The sequence below is a fragment of the Eubalaena glacialis genome, chromosome 3 (assembly GCF_028564815.1).
Source record: "Eubalaena glacialis isolate mEubGla1 chromosome 3, mEubGla1.1.hap2.+ XY, whole genome shotgun sequence".
In the NCBI taxonomy this organism is placed as follows: domain Eukaryota; kingdom Metazoa; phylum Chordata; class Mammalia; order Artiodactyla; family Balaenidae; genus Eubalaena; species Eubalaena glacialis.
In genome coordinates, this window is record NC_083718.1 from 22,589,224 (window position 1) to 22,609,901 (window position 20,678).

Consider the following 20,678-nt stretch of genomic DNA (forward strand, 5'->3'; position numbering starts at 1 on the left):
AGACAGGGTTCCCTTGCCCTCAAGTCGTTTCCAATCTTAGAAGAAAGGGCTTACAAAGACTATCTTTCTTCTCTTTTTCCCACTTGAACAAGCAGCAATGTGTCTCTCTCCGCCTGTCATCCACGGGCTCCTCCCCCTTCTCCAGGTGCCCCTCCCCGGCGGCTCAAGAGGCGGAAGTGACGCACCGGAAGTGTCCCTCTTCCCCTTGCAGTGGGAGGAAGGAATCAAACCCCCAAGATGGCGGCGGCGTCGGAGGAGCGGATGGCTGAGGAAGGAGGCGGTGGCCACGGCGACGGCGGCTCCCCTTCGGCCATCGGCTCTACCCAGCGACTGCCACCACCTCCCCCGCCACAGCCCCCGCAGCCGGGGTCCCAGGCTCCCCCGGCTCCGGCGCTGGCTCCGGACCAGCTGCCTCAAAACACGCTCGTGGCGCTGCCCATCGTAGCCATCGAAAACATCCTCAGCTTTATGTCCTATGACGAAATTAGCCAGCTCCGCCTGGTGAGGCCCCCACGGGACCCCCGCCGCCCTCTCCGCCGGGCCGAGGTTTGGGGAGGGCCCGAGAGGGAAAGAGCGTTCCCCGGGGAGGGAGCCGCAGCCGGCGCCAGAGCACCGAGCGCGCCCCTCCCGCCCCAAAGTCTCTGTCGGGGCCGGTCCGCGGGTCTTGTCCGGATCTTGCCCTTGCTTTGAGGCTGGGGGCGACTGCCTGCGGGAACTTGGCCTTGGGGGACTCCGTGCCCCCCACCCGGAAGCGGGGCCGCGGCCGGGGCGGCAGCGGGAGCTGGGCTTCCCACCTCCTCCCGACCTGAATGTGGACGCCGGAAGGGTCTCGCCACCTGCCTTTTGTATATTACCTTCCAGCCCCCGGCCGGAGTTGGGGGGCCAGCACTCCGAAGTAGGCGAGATGATCCCAGCCAGGTTTGGTTTGTCTGCGAGAATAACGTATTGTTCCCCCGCCCCCCACCCCCAAGTTTTCTTGTTGCGGAAAATAAAGTCGGATCGGTCGGTCCTCCCGAAAGCCGGTAGAGGTTTGGAGGAATTGGAACGTAGCCTCAACCCCAGCGCCCTAGTTGACCAGTAAAGTAGAGCCCTGAGAAGTGACTATTCCGGCTTTGCCTCACCCCTGATACTTCCCACCCACAGTGAAGCAACTTGCCCCTTGAGAAGGTTTTTTTTCTTTCCTGCAGTTCGTTTTCTAACTAGTGATTTACGCCCACCCGCCAGCTTTAGGAGAGGTTTTATACCTTAAAATCACAGTAGTTCAGTCCACGATTTATGAAAATAAATTGCCATTGGGATTTTCTTCATTCCAGAGGTTTCACTGAAGGTTTGGTGAATATCTTAGTTCAGTCAGGTATTTTGCTTCCTTTCAGTGAATTTATCTTTAAGTGGTAAGGAAATTGAAGGAGGTGGACATTTTGAAATGATTGCAGACCGATTCTGTGTGGAAGCTAAATCTGTGGTCGGGTTGTTTTTAAGAGGACAAAGACATATTGCTGAATGTGCTGTGTATAGCATTTTCTGAATAATCAATGTGCCATATTTTAGGTTTACACCTCCAATCTAAAATTGATTATAATTGTATTTTTGAAATGAAAGTATACTTATTTTTTAAAGGAAGCTTGTAAATATTCATTCAAACTGGTGGACAGTTGGTTTTTTTTCTTGTCAACACAGCACATTAACCATGCCAGTCTGCAGGATGGAAAATTCTTCATTTGAAAAGTGATATTTCAAAATGATTGTCCCTTAATTTCCAGGACATGTCCTCCAGTTTCTTGTAGGATCTTAAATATTCCTTCAAATTTTTATAAAGGATGATGTTTGATCAGAATTCATGGTATACATTCCTGGTGTCTGGAAATTGGGCATAGCATTTGATTGAATTGAGCCTTTCAGCCAGACAATGCCTTTGTAAAGCTTGGGATGTTCACAGTTCTGTTTTATAAGTGTTGAGGAAAACTGGGGTGGGGGGGGGGTTTGTTCATTTGTTGGTCATTTTATTTTTTAAAAAATTAAAAACGTTTTTAAAGGGGGGAAAACCAGCCTGTCCCAGGGGACAAAGTTAAAAACACACCCCACAATTTATTAGTAAATGACATCTCTTTCAAGTGAAATATTCAGCTGCATTCTTAATTTTTAAGCAGTTATCTATTCTAGTGTTTTAAAGATACACATTTGTAGTTTCAAAGATTTTTTCCATAAGGAGTCCCTTACCACCCCTCCACTCCTACCCCCCAAAAAGATTCTGCTGCCAGTTTTATATCTTAAAGATGTTTTTTTTTCCTCTGCTTTAGTATTGGGGAACTATTTCTTATTCCTTTCTTAAGGTTAATGAATAATTCTTAGATTAAATGGATAATCTTTTGTAGGGATTTGGAAGTGTCTTTGGTTGTAGATTCATTGGTTTGATGTCATAAGGTACAATTCAAGTAACATGAAATATTCTTTCTTGCCACTAGATGTCAGCATTAATTTAATTACGATCATTTAATGAAATTTGCTGCCTAGAGATAGTGCTTGTTAGGTCCTTTACATGCCTTTTCTCATTTAAGTGACCATTTATACCTAAATGCTGTTTGCCAGAAAATCAGTAGCAGTGTGTGTGCTGCTATCTGGCATATACATTCCGTAGTCTCTTGAGTGGAGTTAGGTTGGATATAACTGGAAGAGAGTGATATTAATTAAGAACAGAATTGGTTTCCATAAAGCTAAATGTCAACTATTCAATGGTTGATGAGCTAGTTTATTTATTTTTCAGGTGTTTCTTTTTTTCTTCCTTCCCAATTTACTTGCCTTATTAGGACCTCAGTCATAACTATTGTTAGCACCTAAATTAGAGGACGGGTGCTCGATCCATGTACTTAACTACTCTGTATTTTCTTGAAAAGATTTGCTCTAAGTTGAAATGGCTAAAATAACATTTTTCAATTACTTGTGCAGTTTAGTTGATAATTTGCTTCCTGTTGCCATGAATTATTGAAGTTTGACTCTCCAGTTTAGTTATTTCCAAGGGAGTGTCCATTGCCTTATTAAATTGGATTTTGTTTTGTTTTTTCTGCCATTGACTATTTGCTCCAAAAATGTACCTGGAACTTGGAAATCCTGGTTACATAAAAATAACTCTTTAAATATTTAACTTCTCCAATATATTTAAAATTAATTGGATGAACACAACTTTTGAAATGACAAAACATGTACTTTGAGTTGTTTTGCCAGTAAATCACACAAATTTGTGCTGATGCAGCATTAGATTGTCACCTAGGCCTCCTTGACAGGTATGGGAGTTTTTGAAACAAGTGGCACAGGTTAAGAAGTGAGGTCCTACAGCTAGTTACAGAGCAGATCAAAGCTGACTTTGAACGTATAACTGACTCATGAGTACAGTGTTCTCACTCACTGAAGAAATGAGCATGGGAGGCTTTTTACAAGTTGTCTTAGGGAATCCCCTGGTGGCCCAGTGGTTAGGCCTCCCGCCTTCACTGCAGGGGGTTGGGGTTCAATCCCTGGTCGGGGAACTGAGATCCTGGAAGCTGCGTGGCACAGCCAAAAAAAAAAAAAGTTGTTTTAGAGAGATCCTATCATACTTTTTCCTCTGTGATTCTAGTGGAGCTCCTATAAATTTAATGGAATCCTATTAGTGGTTCAGGACAAATTTGACTAAAAGTTAAATTCAGAAGTCCTGCTTATTATCTGGAATGAAATTTTCCCGTTGGTAACAAGGTACATAAATATATGCTTTTGTCCCAAGATATTTCTCTAGAGCACTCTATCTAGTTAAGTCTGTTACCCATTTCTAGTTCCTTTCCCATCTTTTCTTCAAATGTGTTTGAAAACTTCAGTTGTAGAGAGGGTTGATTGGTAGAAAATATGAAGGAAAATGGGAAGCCATTACTTGTTTTTTTAAGTAGGCAAGCTGTCTTCCTCCTATCTCTTGCTCTATACCAGTAGTTCTCAAATTTTTTTGTCTTGGGACCCCTTTACACTCTTAAAAGTTATTGAGGACCCTAAGAGCTTACCTTTGAAAAGTCTAGAAAACACAAGAATACGCAATGCATAATTCCCTTGGCTGTCATCACATGTCATGTTACCTCTAGAAAATTCTGCTGTATGTTGTGAGAGAATAAGCATGAAAATGGCAAATAACATCTTAGTATTATGAAAATAGTTTAGCTTCGCAAACTCTTGAAAGGATCTTGGGAATCCCAAGGGTCACACACTTTGAGGACCACTGCTCTGTATCACTGTATTATAGAAAATACACTCTCTGCGTTGCTGGGTTTTTTTTTCCCCTACCATGTCATCATCAGGTTATTGATTTTATTAACAGGTACTTAAGTATAGGTAAGAAATTATAATATTTTGGGGACAGTTCACTCCTGCACAATCTCAAAGCAAAGGTGTTCAATCAGTAACCCTGTCCACAGTATGATCATTGAGACAGAACGTAAACACCTTCCTTGAGCACATTTACAAAGCACTAGGACAACAAATGCATAGTAGTAAATACAAGAATGTTGAGGTTAATCAGGAGAGGCTTCCTCAAGATCATGAATTTTCATCCAGTCAGAGGTAGAAGAACATTCCCAGCAAAAAAAAAAAAGGCATGTAGTTATCCTAATTGTTTTGCTCAGGCTAATATTAAAATAAATTTATGTTTTCTTTCCAAGTGAATATTTAGGGAGGACACCCAGAGAATTTTTAATTTGTTGTAATTTTACCAGCAGATGATTGAGAATTAACTCTGTCTCTCTCTGTATATAGTATTGTATCTTAAACAATCCATGCCAGGTAGATAGAATTTTTTTATAAAAGATTAAAAAAGTATTCTTACGAAAGAGGGGGCAAGTTGTATCAATATTTTTAATAGGTAAGGGAAATTAAGAGGAGTTCACTGAAAAAACAAATAGGCCTGGCTCATTCATTGTTCATTTTTTTAAATGATTTTATCACCTGTCATTAACTGTTTGCCACATTTGCTTTATCTGTTTCACTTGTATGCTCATTCACCGTTAGAAAGTAAGGTGCAAATATAATGACATTCACCCCTGAATACTTCTTCTATATAATCACAATATCATCACTTCCAAGGGATTTAATATTACATTTTATATTCAGATTTCTCAGTTGTCCTCAAAATGTTTTTTTATAGCTTGGAGGGGTTGGGGAGGTAGTTAAGGTTCTTAAATCTAATAAAGCATTAGACTCTTTAATCTAGAACATTCCTCCCACTTTTTCACTGTTTTCATTCTTTCATGACTTTTTGAAGAATCCAGCCCAGATGGTTTGTCAAATGTTCTACACAGCAGATTTGTCTGACTGAGAGGATTATAGGAAGATCTTGGTCTAGCTCCATCTCTAAACTTTAGTAGTGTAGTAAGAACCCCCCACTAATGTCCTTAAAATAAAGAAGTCCTACTTTCTAGACTAGTGCCAACAGTTTCTATAGCAGTGGAGTATTATTTGAGACTCTAATCAGTTGAGAATAATTAGGATAATCATTTCGATCTGTATAGCTACTGATACTAAATTTAAAAAGATACAAATCAGAAGACCTGGATTCTTTTTTTTTCCCCCACATAGCTTGGTTTTTATTGAGGTGCCGTCCTAGGCACTTCTCCAATCCTTCAAAGAATCTTGTACAGCCAATACAAAAAAATAAGGAAACTGAGAGTAATCCATATTAAAGTCCATATTAGACAGATACATATATATGTATATATATAAACAATAAGTATCTATTTGCTAGAAGACCCTGATTCTTAATTTCATTTTTTGCCCCTGAGTAGCTGGAAGACCTTGGACAAGTCATATAAATTCTTAAGGCCTCAGTTTTCTCACTGTAAAAAGAAAGGACTGGTTCTGGTGTCTACATCCCTTTCAGTTCAAGGGTCTAATAAGCAGCCTAATCTTTGATAATAGCTTCCTAATTAATTGGAGAAAAACATGAACTGTTCATTTGAAAACTGTAGAGCACGAAATGAGTACATAAAAATGTGATTCCATTACAGTATTTCCTTGATTCCAAGGTATAGTTTTATATTTCAACCTTTTTTTTTTCCCTCTATTTTTTTGGTCGCACAGCATGGCATGCGGGATCTTAGTTCCCCGACCAGGAATAGAACCACTGGACCGCTTGGGAAGTCCCCATTTTAACATTTTTGAAATGAGAATGCATCTTGATCAAATTGCATGTATATTATTGTGGTAGTACTTTTTTTTTCTTCCAGAAGAGCTTTTGTTAAATTGATAACATATCTTAAAGTCTTTACAGCGTCTTAAACAAAATTGAAGAAGCCCAGCATACTATATTTCAAGGCATCTAAGATATCTGAGAAAGAAATGCTGGCAATTATATTGTAATATATCATATATTGGAAGACCATTCCACTGTCAAATGTACACGTTAGAATCAACTAAGATTTGACATTAGAGATTAGGTTTGACGGGAAAAGTGTGGATTTCACGGATTTATGGCGTATGTGTCTTGCATTGAGAAGGGCCATAGTGGCACAACAAATTAAAAAAGATTTCTAAATAAACACAAGTGAAGAAAAATTTTTATTACTGACCACTTAAGTTAGATAATGATAAAAAGAATAAACATGGCATTTTAAATCTTGAAGTAATTAAAAAAGAAAAAAACAAATCTGTTCTTCATACTAGAGCAGTAAATAACAGAGGGACCAAGCTAAACGTCTTCATTGTAGACTGATTTGTTCCATTAGTTCCCTTTTGTTTTTATAGTATATATTTTCCTAATCTCTAAATACACTGATTGTTTTTGACATAGTCATCATCTTTGTATATCAGATTCTAGAATTTTATTTTTCTGTCTTGGGTAAATTGCCAAATTGCTAGGATTTTTGTTTTGTTTTAATAACTGGAAAAATGAAATTTCTTCCCTTTAGCCTTGGAAATAATTAAAATATCCCCAAATTTAGAGCTACACTTTAAATAAGATAATTTTGTTTTGCAAGTTAACATACATTGTCAGCAGTTAACATTAAACTGCTCACCTTGGGGAAAATTAGTGTATTGCTGTCTTTCAGAGGTCACTTTGCTTCCTTCTGAATCCTAAACAAAAGATAGATATATGCTCTATCGTGTCTTTGTTTTTATGCTATCGGTCAGTCAGTGCTTATAGAACATTTATGAATGGAAGAATACCACATTAAATACTGTTCTTTTCCTACAATATCGACTAATGCTTCAAATCTTTCTGGGTTTTGTGGTGCTATTCTAGTTTGTCTGTCTTAGTGACCTCCTATTTTCTAATTTTTTTTTTTTAGTTGAAGTATAGTTGATTTACAGTATTCATTTTAAGTGCATATTTTCTGATCTTTTTACCAGCTTTTAATTATAATGGTTAGTTGAGGCTCCATTTATAAGCCTTTATTTTCTTGTCTTTTACTTCATTTGGGATTCATCTGCAGTGGTTTCAGCTATCTTCATGTGAAATTTCCAGAACCATATCTTTAGTCTTAACATTACAGTTGCTTACAGAAAATGACCAATCAACTGTACCAATACTAGATCTCTCCCAAAATGGGTGATCTTTTTCCTTTTAAACTTACTTCTCATTACTGTCTGATTTTCCTGCTCAAAACATGAGAGATTTTATTCCTCTCAGCTTTGTCTACATATCTGATCTGTCTTCAGAAGTAGTTTGCTTGCTAATGGTTTATTCCTTCCAGGCTTTGTGCCTTTGTTCTGTCAGTATTAACTTGGCAGTTCTTGTCCCCTCTTCCTTTAAAGCCTAGTTCAAATCTTGTATCATGTGAAGTCCCTTGGTTGACCTTATCTGGTTATTTATTCATATTCTCATCCCCCAGTCAGTTGTATACTCATACTAGTCAGTACTCATTCCATTGCATTTCTAGATTATTAAGAGATACCTAAATTCTAGTATTTAGCTAGATTCAGTGCAGCAAAATTCTAGTATAATAAAATAATTTAGAAACTACCTTGGAAATTAGTACAGCAGTAATTGACCTTAATTTTTCACTTTATAAATAAACATATTTTTTTCAGTTTTGAGATGTAATTGATATACAGCACTGTATAAGTTTAAGGTGTACAGAATAATGATTTGACTTTAAAAAAATTAGGAAATCATCACCACAGTGGGTTTAGTTCCAGTATTTAACTCAGAAATTATCAAAGAGGTTATAGAGTCCACAAATAGAAAAAGTATTTTTCTACAAAGTTGTGTTAGAGGGTGTCTCACATCAAGTAGTTTTAACAACGTTAACAACAATGCAACCCCCAATTTTTATTCCTCAGAGGCACTACTTTCAAGTCTTTGGGTTGTTTGTCTTCTATTTGATAATATCTGTTGACTTCCTACTACAAAAGATGAGAATTTAGCCTGCTTTATTCCCCCTCATCACACACAAAAAGACATACTCTCTTTTCCTTCCTCCAGTAACATGATAAAATTTCTTTTTTCCTCACATAAAGTTCAGTACCAGTGTTCATGGCAACGTGTTTATGCAGGATTAGGGCACTGGTTCTCATTTGTGGTCCAGGTTTACCAGAGGGGTTCCCAAGACCCTTTCAGGGAGTCTATACAATCTAAAGTATTTTCATTACTTTACTAATATATTATTTGCATTTTTCACTCTCATTCTTTAATGCAGAAGAAGCAGATATGAAAATTCACTTGTTTCTGTTAAACCACGGATCAAAGAGATTTGTAAAAATGTATCTCATTAAATATTTTGTTTTAGAAACAGTTACTTATGTTAATACATATTGGGTTTGTTTTTTTTTTTTCAGTAGACACTGAACAAATGTTTATAACTTACTAGTTAGAAATAGATTCCACCATATTTTAAAATATAATTTTTTAGAATTACTCTTAGTATCAGTACTTAAACCTTATTATGTTTTCATTTACTTTGAAATGAAAAGAACTGTTTACCTTCATACCTTTCATTTGGCATACTGGGATTTAGGGAATAGCTAGTATTTAATATTAGAGTATCAAAACCTTTATTAGCTCAACCCAGTTTACCAGAATTTTTGTCCCTATAATCTCAGGAGAAAGCAAACTTGTATCAAAAGTTTCATCAGTATTTCATTTCAAGTATTTGTCAAGCATTTGTTTTTAGGTGCTATGAGAGATAGAAGCATAAGACAGCCCTTGCCTAGTTGACTTAGCCTTGATGTAGATTTATCTCAATAATATCTCAGTGTTGCACTTTCAACAACACCTATACAGTGAGAATTAACGTCCAGGTTGATGACTTTGAGTCACTGCAAAATACTCAGGAAACAAAGAACAAATATATTTTGTGTAGTAGGTTTCATTAAGATAAAAAAGATACTGGGATATCTCAGAAATATAAGAACTAAGTATGTGAAGCAAAGTTTTCAAATTAGTGGTAAGTTAAATAAAATTTATTTAACATAATTTTTATATAGCACTTTATAATTTACCAAGTGATTTAGTGTGTGTTATTTAATCCTAATGACATCCCTATATATTAGATACTATCCATATTTTACAGATGTCTGATTCAGGCTTTCAAATAGAAGCTGACTTGCTCAAGGATGTATAATGGTTGGAGTCAAATTTAGGTGTTCTGACTTCAGATCCTGTATTTTTATTGTATAAAGACACCATGTTTTTAAAGGATTCAAAGTAGTTAAGTTTCTGCTGTACATGTTGAAATATTTTGGAGGATATGACAGTATCTAGTATAGGCTTTGGCCATCATAATCTGTCATACTTAACCCAAATCACTAGAAGAAATAATTAAAAACTCTCATTCTGGTTATAGATCATAAAAGCTTTGTGAGCGGTTAGACTCAAGTTTGAATATGTTTTTGGCCAAAGGAGAATTTTCTTATTTCAAACTATTAAAAACCTTCAAATATGTTGTTTTAATGATCATCAGGACTATAGTCTCTGACCATAATAGCAGGGATACATCCAGAACATTCAACAAATACCTAAAGTAAGACTCAGCGCTTCCACTGCAGGGGGCGCAGGTTCAATCCCTGGTGGGGGAACCAAGATCCTGTAAGCCATGTCTCGCAGCCAAAAAAATTAAATATATATATATATATATATATTTTTTTTTTTTTTTTTTAAGGAGTAAAGTATTCCTTGCCTACACATAATACTAATTTTTAAATGCAATATTGTAATTTACAATGAGGGATTCACCCACATATACTGATTCAAAGATTCAGATAGCAAACTGGGGAACAATACTAGCACAGAGAATTTTGAACCATCAGTTATGAGCCTAAGTTAATTGTTACCAATTTGGTTTTTACTTTTTAAAATTCTTCTTTCTCATTCTCTCTTCCCATAGGTTTGTAAAAGAATGGACTTGGTCTGCCAGAGAATGTTGAATCAGGGATTTCTAAAAGTGGAGAGGTACCATAATCTATGTCAGAAACAAGTTAAAGCACAACTCCCAAGGTATGTTATGGTTAGCATTGGCAATAATTTACAATTGGGGATTTTGTTTGTTTCTTGATTTTTGTTTGTTTGTTTGTTTTTAATCTCACTAAGGGTTTACTTGGGTTAAATGGTTTCCAAGTTTTTGTAGCAAAGGGTACACACATCACAATAAATCATTTTACTATGGTTTGTCCAACTCTCACCGTATCTGTTCAACATTTTGGTTCAAACGAGGGCATTTAGGCAAGAAAATGAAATAAAAAGCATCCAGATTGAAAAGGAAGAAGTAAAACTCTCTATTCACAGATGGTATGATCTTGTATACACATGATGTTGTAAATAAAATACATTAATTATTAGAGCTAGAAACGAGCTCAGCAGGGATCCTGGATACAAGATTAGTACACAAAAATCAATTGTATTAGGACTTCCCTGGTGGTCCAGCAGTTAAGTCTCCGTGCTCCCAATGCAGAGGGCCCAGGTTCAATCCCTGGTCAGGGAACTAGGTCCCACATGCTGCAACTAAAGAAAGATCCCGTGTCCCACAACTAAGATCCAGCACAGCCAAATAAATAAATAAATAAATAAATGTATGTATAATCCTATGCACTAGCAATAAACAATCCAAAAATGAAGTTAAGACAATTCCATTTACAATAGCATCAGAAAGAATTAAAAAACTTAGTAATGAATATAACCAAAAAAGTATAAAACTTGTACATTAAAAACCACAAAACACTGTTAAAAGAAATTAAAGAAGACTTAAATGAACAGAAAGGCATTCTATGTTCATGGATTGGAAGATTTCATACTAAGATGGTAATACTCCTCAAATTGATATATATATTCAGTGCAACCCCTATCAAAATCCTAGCAGTCTTTTTGCAGAAATTGACACGCTGATCCTGTAATTGCTATAGAAATGCAAAAGACGCAGAATAATCAAAACAATCTTGAAAAAGAGCAAAATTGGAAGACTACCATTTCCCAGTTTCAGAAGTTACTACAAAGTTACAATAATCAAGAGTGTGGTGCTGGCATAAGGATAGACATACAGGGACTTCCCTGGTGGCGCAGTGGTTAAGAATCTGCCTGCTGTGCCCTGGTCTGGGAGGATCCTACGTGCTGCGGAGCAACTGAGCCTGTGTGCCGTGGCTACTGGGCCTGCACTCTGGAGCCCGCAAGCCACAGCTGCTGAAGCCCATGAGCCTGGAGCCCGTGCTTCGCAGCAGGGGAAGCCACCGCAGTGGGCCGTGCACCACAGCAAGGAGTAGCCCTTGCTCACTGCAAGTGGAGAGGGCCTGTGCGCAGCAATGAAGACCCAACGCAGCCAAAAATAAATAAATTAAAAAAAAAAAAAAAAAGAATCTGCCTGCCAATGCAGGGGTCACAGGTTCGATCCCTGGACTGGGAAGATCCCACATGCTGCGGAGCAGCTAAACCCATGTGCCACAACTACTGAAGCCCGTGCGCCTAGAGCCCGTGCTCCACAGCAAGAGAAGCCACCACAGTGAGAAGCCTGCGCACCTCAATGAAGAGTAGCCCCCGCTCGCCACAACTAGAGAAAGCCCACATGCAGGAACGAAGACCCAACACAGCCAAAAAATAAATTAATTAATTTAAAAAAAAAAGGATAGACATACAGATCAATGGAATAGAATTGAGTGTCCAGAAAGTGAACCCTTAAATTTTTAGTCAATTGATTTTCAACAAGAATGCCAAGAAAATTCAATGATGAAGGATTAGTGTTTTCAACAAATAACACTGGGACAAAAGAATGAAGTTGGAAACCTTTCTCAAACCATATACAAAAATTAACTGAAAATGAATTACAGGCTTAAGTGTAAATGTCAGTGCTGTATTATAAAACCTTGAGAGGAAAACATAGTAATAAACCTTCATGAACTTGCATTAGGCAGTGGTTTTTTAGATACGACACCAAAAGCACAAGTAACAAAAGAAAAAAGTAGACAAACGAGAATTCATCGAAGTTTAAAATTTCTGTGCCTCAAAGGACACCATCCAGAAAATGAAAAGACAGCCTGCAGAATGGGAGAAGACATTTGCAGCTCATGTATCTGTTAGAGGACTTATATCCAGATGGTATTAGAAACTCTTATAACTCAACAATAAAAAGATAAATAACCCCAATTTGAAAGTGGGCAAAGGATTCGATAGAAATTTCTCCAAAGAAGATATACTAAAGGCCAAAAAGCCCATCAAAGATACTCAGCATCATTAGTCATCAGGGCATTGCAAATCAAAATAGTATGGGATACTGGTTTACACCCACTAGGATGGATGGCTAAAATTTAAAAAGACAAATGTTGGGAAGGAGGTGGACAAATTGGAACTTTCACATGTTACTGGTGAGATTATAAAATGGTGCAGCCACTTTACAAAACAGTTTCTCAAAAAGTTAAACATAGAGTCACCAAATGACCCAGCAGTTTCACTCCTAAGTATATACTCAGGAGAAGTGAAAATATGTCTACACAAAAACTTGTACACACATATTCATAGCAGCATTGTTCATCATAGCCAGAAAGTGGAAACAACCCAAAGGTCCATCAACAGATGAATGGATAATCAAAATAATGGTATGTCCATATAATAGAATATTATTCAGCAATAAAAAGGAATGAAGAACTACTGAGACGTGCTACAACATGGATGAACCTTGAAAACTATGCCAACTGAAAGAAGATAGACACAAAACACCACATAATATTATGATTATGATTCCAGTTATCTGAAGTGTCCACAATAGGCAAATCCATAGAAACCGAAAGTAAATTCGTTCTTGCCAGGGGCTGGGTAATGGGAGTGATTGATAATGGTTACAGGCGTTCTTTTTTTTTTTTCTTCTTTTTTTTAATATCTTTATTGGAGTATAATTGCTTTACAATGTCTTGTTAGTTTCTGCTGTACAACAAAGTGAATCAGCTGTATGTATACATGTATCCCCATATCCCCTCCCTCTTGTGTCTCCCTCCCACCTTCCCTCCCTATCCCACCCCCCCTCCCTATCCCACCCCTCTAGGTTGTCACAAAGCATCGAGCTGATCTCCCTGTACTATGCAGCAGCTTCCCACTAGCCATCCATTTTACATTTGGTAGTTTATATATGTCCATGCCCCTCTCTCCCTTCATCCCAGCTTCCCCTTGGCTTTCTTTTTGTGATAATGAAAATGTTCTGAAATTGGATAGTGGTGATGGGAACACAACTGTGAATATAGTAAAAACCACTAAATTGTACCCTTTAAAAGTGAATTTTATTGTATGTGAATTATGTCTCAATAAAACTGTTTAAAAGTTTAAATGAGCTGATTTTATAGGCAAAAATAGATGGTCTCTTGTCTTTATGTCCATGTGTAATTCTTTCATTAATTTCTCTAATAGCCATTAGGCTTGACAAAGCCAAAGAACAAAACAAAAAAAAACTATTTTTTTTCAAATATTTTATCAGTGAGTATTGGATTAATCCTTGGCAAGGATTTCTAAACATAGTGATTCATTTATCATTACAGTTAAACAAATTATGACCCAATTGTAGATTTCTAAATTAACGTGTAAATGTTAGACTTACATTAAGGCATTTTGTTTGGTTAACATTGTAGTCCACAGTACTTCTTTTAATGGTTGCCTTTTTTTTTTTTTTTTTTTTTGGTAGAAGAGAGTCAGAGAGGAGAAACCATTCATTAGCTCGTCATGCAGACATCCTCGCTGCTGTTGAAACAAGGCTGTCTCTCTTAAATATGACTTTCATGAAGTATGTGGACTCCAATCTCTGTTGCTTCATCCCAGGAAAGGTAAAATAGAATCCCTTACCTAGAACAGCTGGATTGCACTATGTAAACTAAATTATTATAAAGTTACAGAGTGATTTTTTAAATAATAGAATTATTTCTACTTCTTCGAATGTATTTCTATGAATGGATTTGTTTAGCTTCTGTGCAGTAACATATAAATATGTATCATTTATGTGATCTTTATATTTAAAATTATGATTTTGAAATATACTGTAGAAGCACTACTGTTCTTTAGAAAAGCTTTTTAAGGGTTCATACTCAAGAAACAATTTTGCGCTTTTACTTTTTGTTAAGATGCCAGAGATACAGCAATGAATAGGATAGGTATTGTCCCTGTCTTCAAGATTGTTATAATTTGGGGGAGGTGGAGTAGGAAAGACAAGCTGGTTTGGTTTTGTTTGAGAAATGTTTCATGAAGACAACTTACAACCTTCCAGATTTGACAAGAATAGATAATTACTGTGTAACAGTATACTCAGAGCTAAGTCATAGTGCTGTTTAACACAGAAATAAGTATATTGTGGTACATTTATTGTTACTAAGTTAATAAAGATCCCAGCATTCAACATGCTACTCATACCTTCACTAGTATTTTGCTTCTTGAATTGAGTGTAAATTCAGAATGAAATAATGTCTATATCTTTTTATGTCAAAGAGATGGAGGTAGAATTAAAGGTCATTTTGCTACTTAGTTGATACTGGCAAAAGGTTCCCTTAACATGGTTGGAACTAATTAATACCTAGTAAAATTTGAATGTTCTCTTTTTGTTATTTCCATAGATAATTAACATTGGCAATATTTTTAATGTACTTTCTCCATTTTCAACTTTCTGTGACGTTTGTTGGGAGCCGGAGGAGTCCTGTTTCTTATTTAAAGTATACTTTGGTATAGCGCACTTTCCTCATATTAGCTACCGATGCTTCTGTACGGTACTATAAAAGGGTGACCAGTTAGAAACTTTAGATTCTGATTCTTATGCCAGATTTTATCCAGGTCTGATTCATAGGCCTTAACTCTTAGGTGTTCCTGGGGTGTTCACTGAACTAGAATAGGTTGTCTCCTGTAGCCTCATAGTTTTTATTGCATATCTCATAAGGTTATGAATAGTTAACACGCATCTCCAAGCTTCATAACCTTAGAGACAATTCAGTCAGTTGTTAACGAGAGTTGAGTAGTTTGCAGCGAAGTCCATATGGCCTGCAAAGCCAAAGATATTTTAGTACCTGACCTTTGCAGAATGCCCATCTTTTGTTCTAATTTATCAGGATCATGTGATTAGAATGATACTTATTATCTATACAAATGAAGTTAAATCCAGTTGAGTCCTGCTGGTTTTTTGGAAACCACTTGTTTTTGCTTTTAATTCTAGTACCAACTGAGGTGGTAGCAATGGAGAATGTCTTCAGCTTTCAAGCTGATGTGTATCACTCTGGGCATTTGCTCTGGACAGCTTCTTAACTGAGACCTTTACCTTGCCTGCAGTGGAAAAGTCTTCCATTTTTCCTTCATAGTACCCATTTCTTCCAAAGATCTTATCCTGATTTATTTTTCTCCTACAAATCTGAACTTGACTGGAAAAACAACCCCCAGAAAACAAATAATTTTTGTTTTTATTATCACCTTGGCTTCTTCTCTTTCTTACAAGTGCCATCTATATAGCTTATACCTTGCCTAAAACAACACTGTATACTCAGATTATTACTTTTTATTTTTATGTAGCTGTTACTTTTTAGCTTAGACTAAATCTAAACTGCTAACTTACACAGTTTGCAGTATTTGGGTTGTTTTATGATTGTTCCTTTTTGAACTTCTCATCCTTAAACTTTCACATTCTATCTTCAGAACATAAGGATGTGGCATTAATTTTCACATCCTTAAGTGAAGACATTCTATAAAATAATTTTCTTTCAGTCTGGCATATAATCTTGGTTTGGTATGTGATTTCTATAGTAATTTATTCTTGGTTTTTCCAGGATCTTGCTCCCGGGTTATACTTAAAAGTTCAGGTGCTCTTATACTTTTTTTTTTTTTTTTTTTAATAGTTTGGCAATTTCTTTAAATTTATTTATTTTTATGTTTTTTTATTTTTTTGGCTGTGTTGGGTCTTCGTTTCTGTGTGAGGGCTTTCTCTAGTTGCGGCAAGCGGGGGCCACTCTTCATCGCGGTGCGCGGGCCTCTCACTATTGCGGCCTCTCTTGTTGCGGAGCACAGGCTCCAGACGCGCAGACTCAGTAGTTGTGGCTCACGGGCCTAGTCGCTCCGCGGCATGTGGGATCTTCCCAGACGAGGGCTCGAACCCGTGTCCCCTGCATTGGCAGGCGGATTCTCAACCACTGCGCCACCAGGGAAGCCCGGTGCTCTTACACTTTGTAAGAGAACTCTTTTTGTGGTTTTGTATAGAATATATCCATTTTGTTAAAATTCAGGTCTCCAGTAGGGATTTCATCTCACAAATTACTTTTCACAAGTTACTTAAGTGAATCTGGGTAATATCCACATTAGTTTAAATTAGATTGCCTGATATGTACCAGAATTTTGGACCTTTAAACTAACAGTTGGGAAAATTTTTTTCTTTTAATTATTCTCTGAAAGAACAGTTGAATTTGTTCATAAAATTAAATGGCAGGATGAAGATAGAAGATTAAACATATGTTTACCTCTTAATTTCTCCCAGAACTCCAGTCAGTGGAGTGGAGTAAATGATCTAATTTTTAAAAGGATAAAAGATAAAGACCCATGAAAATGAGATCAGAAAGTAGACAGTAGCAACAGAATTTTGGAAGCTGGAGAGTAGATGAATAAATGGTAACTGACTTAGCAGAACTGAGAAAGTTAATTCCTCAACTGGGAGTGGGGGAAGCTGAGAGGCAACCCAGTATGCACAACTGAACCTCTAGAAAATTCTAGGTTGAAAGCTCCAAGCATTTCTGAAAATGGGGCTAAAACAGGAAGGTTGGTTGAGAATCTATATTTAAGAATGATTTAAACCTATAGGTCCCCTCTCCAACTCTAAACAAGCTAGAACATTGCCCTTCTACTCAGTGAAAACCTAAGGCTTATTCACTGGAGGGATTTAAAATGTAGTCTCTTGACAAGGAAACCATACTAATAGCAAGGGCATTAAAAGAAAATCTATCTAAAGATTTCAGACTAGTTGGGAGTTTGCCACTATGGGCTATGGCAGGGATCAGCCAACTTTTTCTGTAAAAGGCCAGATAATAAATATTTTTGGCTTTGTGGACCACATGGTCTGTGTCATGAATACTCAACTCAAAAACAGCCGTGATTCTACAACATGTGGTAAATGAATGGGTGTGTGCTTGTGTTCCAATAAAAACCTTATTTACAAAAATAGGCACAGGTCAATTAGGGCCATAGTTGCAGACTCTGACCACTACATTGATGTTGCATTCATCTTTTCTCAGAACTAAAGTTTAGATTCTTAGCTTATTCCTGTATACATTTCTCAGATCTTCTGTCTGACATATAGAAGTCAAACTTTTTATAGTAAGCTTTTGGTCAATATCAGCAGTTCACACATACTGAAAAACACATGTGAGTAGAGGCCAACTAACCATTCTGGGAGATATAATAATGAAAAAAAGACATGAATAATTTCTTCTCTTCACCATTACTAACAGCCCCAGTAACCCTTTCGTGCTTATTGAAACACAAAAATCAGTGTTTTCACAGTGTAAATGACTATGTAAGATCGTGAAGCTAGATTTCCCTGAACAAACATAAAATCTACATATTATGTATTATTGGTTTGTTTTTAACGTTTTTGGTGAAGAATAACTGGTGGTGGTCACTTTCTTTATTCCTTTTTTGGGGGGTAACTTTTTGTTTTGATGCATTTTCACATTTACACAAAAATTGCAAAAATATTACAAGGAATTCCCATATATCTTTTATCCACGTCAGCAGTTATTTACCTTTTGTCTCATTTGCTTTTATTCTCTCTCTGCATATGTATTTTATTTTTCTCTGAACCATTTGAAGGTAAGTTGGAGCTACTGTGACCCTATATTCTTAAATATTTCAGTGTATTCCCTAAGAACTAGGACATTTTGTTACTTAACCACAGTACAGATATCAAACTCAGGGAATTTAACATTGATCCAATACACTTATCTAATCAGTAATCTGTATTTAAATTTCATTTCTTATCCCAATAATAGTTTTCCTAGCTATTCTTTTTTTTTTTTTTTTTTTGGCTGCATTGGGTCTTCATTGGTGTGTGTGGGCTTTCTCTAGTTGTGGCGAGAGGGGGCTACTCTTGGTTGCAGTGGGCAGGCTTCTCTTGTTGCGGAGCACTGGCTCTAGGCGCGCGGGCTTCAGTAGTTGCAGCACGCAGACTCAGTAGTTGCGGCACGCAGGCTTTAGTAGTTGTGGCACGTGGGCTCAGTAGTTGTGGCTTACGGGCTCTAGAGCGCAGGCTCAGTAGTTGTGGCACACGGGCTTAGTTGCTCCATGGCATGTGGGATCTTCCCGGACCAGGGATCGAACCTGTGTCCCCTGCATTGGCAGGCGGATCCCCAACCACTACGCCACCAGGGAAGTCCCCCTAACTATTCTTATTTCTGCGTCCAGAATTCAATCTAGGATTACACATGGACTTGTTAATCCTCTTTAATGTGAAATAATTCCCTACACTTTGTGTTTCTTGAGCTTCACATTTTTGAAGGTCATAGGTCAGTTATTTTGAGGAATAAATATCCTTCAATTTGAGTTTACCTAATGCTTCCAGAATGTTGTGTTTTTGTTCCTTTTAAAATTGGTTTTAATGTGAAGACATTCTTAAAAATATCTATTACTTGGAAGCATTTCCTCCTTTCACTATGCTGGTCCCCAAGTAAATATATACAGTCCATGAACCTTTAAAATGAAAAAAGAAGAATCAATCTATTCTCATTGATTTTTTTTTAGGTCCCTGCTCTTATCCCCCTATACCCCACCTTTCCCACCATCTTGGATAACTAGGAGTTCTGATGAGCTTTTTGTGTGCTCCATTCTTTTTTTTTTCTTTTTTTTTTTTTTAATTTATTTATTTATTCATTTATGGCCGTGCTGGGTCCCCGCCTCTGCGCGAGGGCCCCCTCCAGTCGCGGCAAGCGGGGGCCACCCCCCAACGCGGCGCCCGGCCCCCCCACCATCGCGGCCCCCCACGCCGCGGAGCACAGGCTTCAGACGCACAGGCCCAGCAATCGCGGCCCATGGGCCCAGCCGCCCCGCGGCACGCAGGATCCTCCCAGAGCAGGGCCCGAACCCGCGCCCCCTGCACCGGCAGGCAGACCCCCAACCACTGCGCCACCAGGGAAACCCTGTGTGCTCCATTCTTAAGTATAAGCAAGGAGTAGAGAATTGCCAGACTAATATGAAACACAGAATGAAACAAATGGGGAAAAATACACCTTTGAGAAAGCAATACAAGGATATAAAACTTAAAGAAACTGTGACTAATAGTCTAAGAGAAATAAGAAAATATATAGTCAAACACATGCCATATAAAGAAATATTTACAAATATGGAAGAAACAATTTTAAATAAAAGGGGCGGAAAGGAAAATTAAGGAAATCTCAAGTGGAACAAAAAGACAGAAAATGAGAACATATGAGGTTCAGTATTTTAATAGGAGCTTTGTTTGCTAAACCGTAGATTAAACAAGATAGAAATTCTCTCATCTACAGTAGTAGAAATACTTAAATGATATTCATAGTATGTCATTTATTACTGTGCCAATTTAAACATAAGCATGATATAGTAAACTGCATGTGTTAGAAGTATGATAGTTGTTCACATTTGGTTTCTTACCATACTTTTTTAAAACTTAAAAATATTTTCATAACTATTATTTTATTATCTCAAACTTGGGTAGGATTCGGCATGTGGCATATTATTTGAAAGGTGTACAAATAGCCATTAAAGAGTTTAGGTGACCTGCCTAAAACCTGTGATCTTTACACTGGACACAAGACTCACACATTACATTCTTGTTGCTAAAGTAATTTTCAGAAAGTGATTAAACCTACTCAGAAAATGAAATATTTTAAAAATCAGGTAAATACTATGCTTTCTTAATATGTGCCTCTGAAGCCATTGTAGCCACTGATGACTGAATGCTAGAAGCAGTTTGGTTCTAACATGCTGTGTCCTTTTTTCTTCACGTTGTCCTTTGCTTATAACTTTTGGACAGAGGAAAGAAAATATTTTTAATTTTATTGAAAACATGGATGAGTCCATTTAACTAAAATAACCTCTATATAGTAAGCTTTGAAAACTTTGTTTCCTAATGGAAGACTTGAACAAATGGAAAGAGATACCTTGCTTTCACACTATATTTAGAAGGCTGAATACAGTAAAGATAAGATTATTTCACAAATTGGTTTACAGATGTGATTTAGTATTAGTAATCCCTATGGGATAGTTTGATATGAAATTCTGA

The 20,678-nt window shown here is 37.2% G+C and overlaps 1 protein-coding gene across 1 annotated transcript in view; it reads left to right on the forward strand.

Annotated features, from left to right (window-relative positions):
- The first annotated feature begins 221 nt into the window (after window positions 1-221).
- The window catches only part of FBXO28 (F-box protein 28), a 28,580-nt gene continuing 8,123 nt past the window's right edge, over window positions 222-20,678 (forward strand). Inside the window, exons 1-3 of the mRNA XM_061185343.1 lie at window positions 222-501; window positions 10,329-10,438; window positions 14,094-14,232. Coding sequence (XP_061041326.1) covers window positions 238-501; window positions 10,329-10,438; window positions 14,094-14,232 — 513 coding nt within the window. The 5' untranslated portion in view covers window positions 222-237. The remainder of the gene's footprint in view (window positions 502-10,328; window positions 10,439-14,093; window positions 14,233-20,678) is intronic.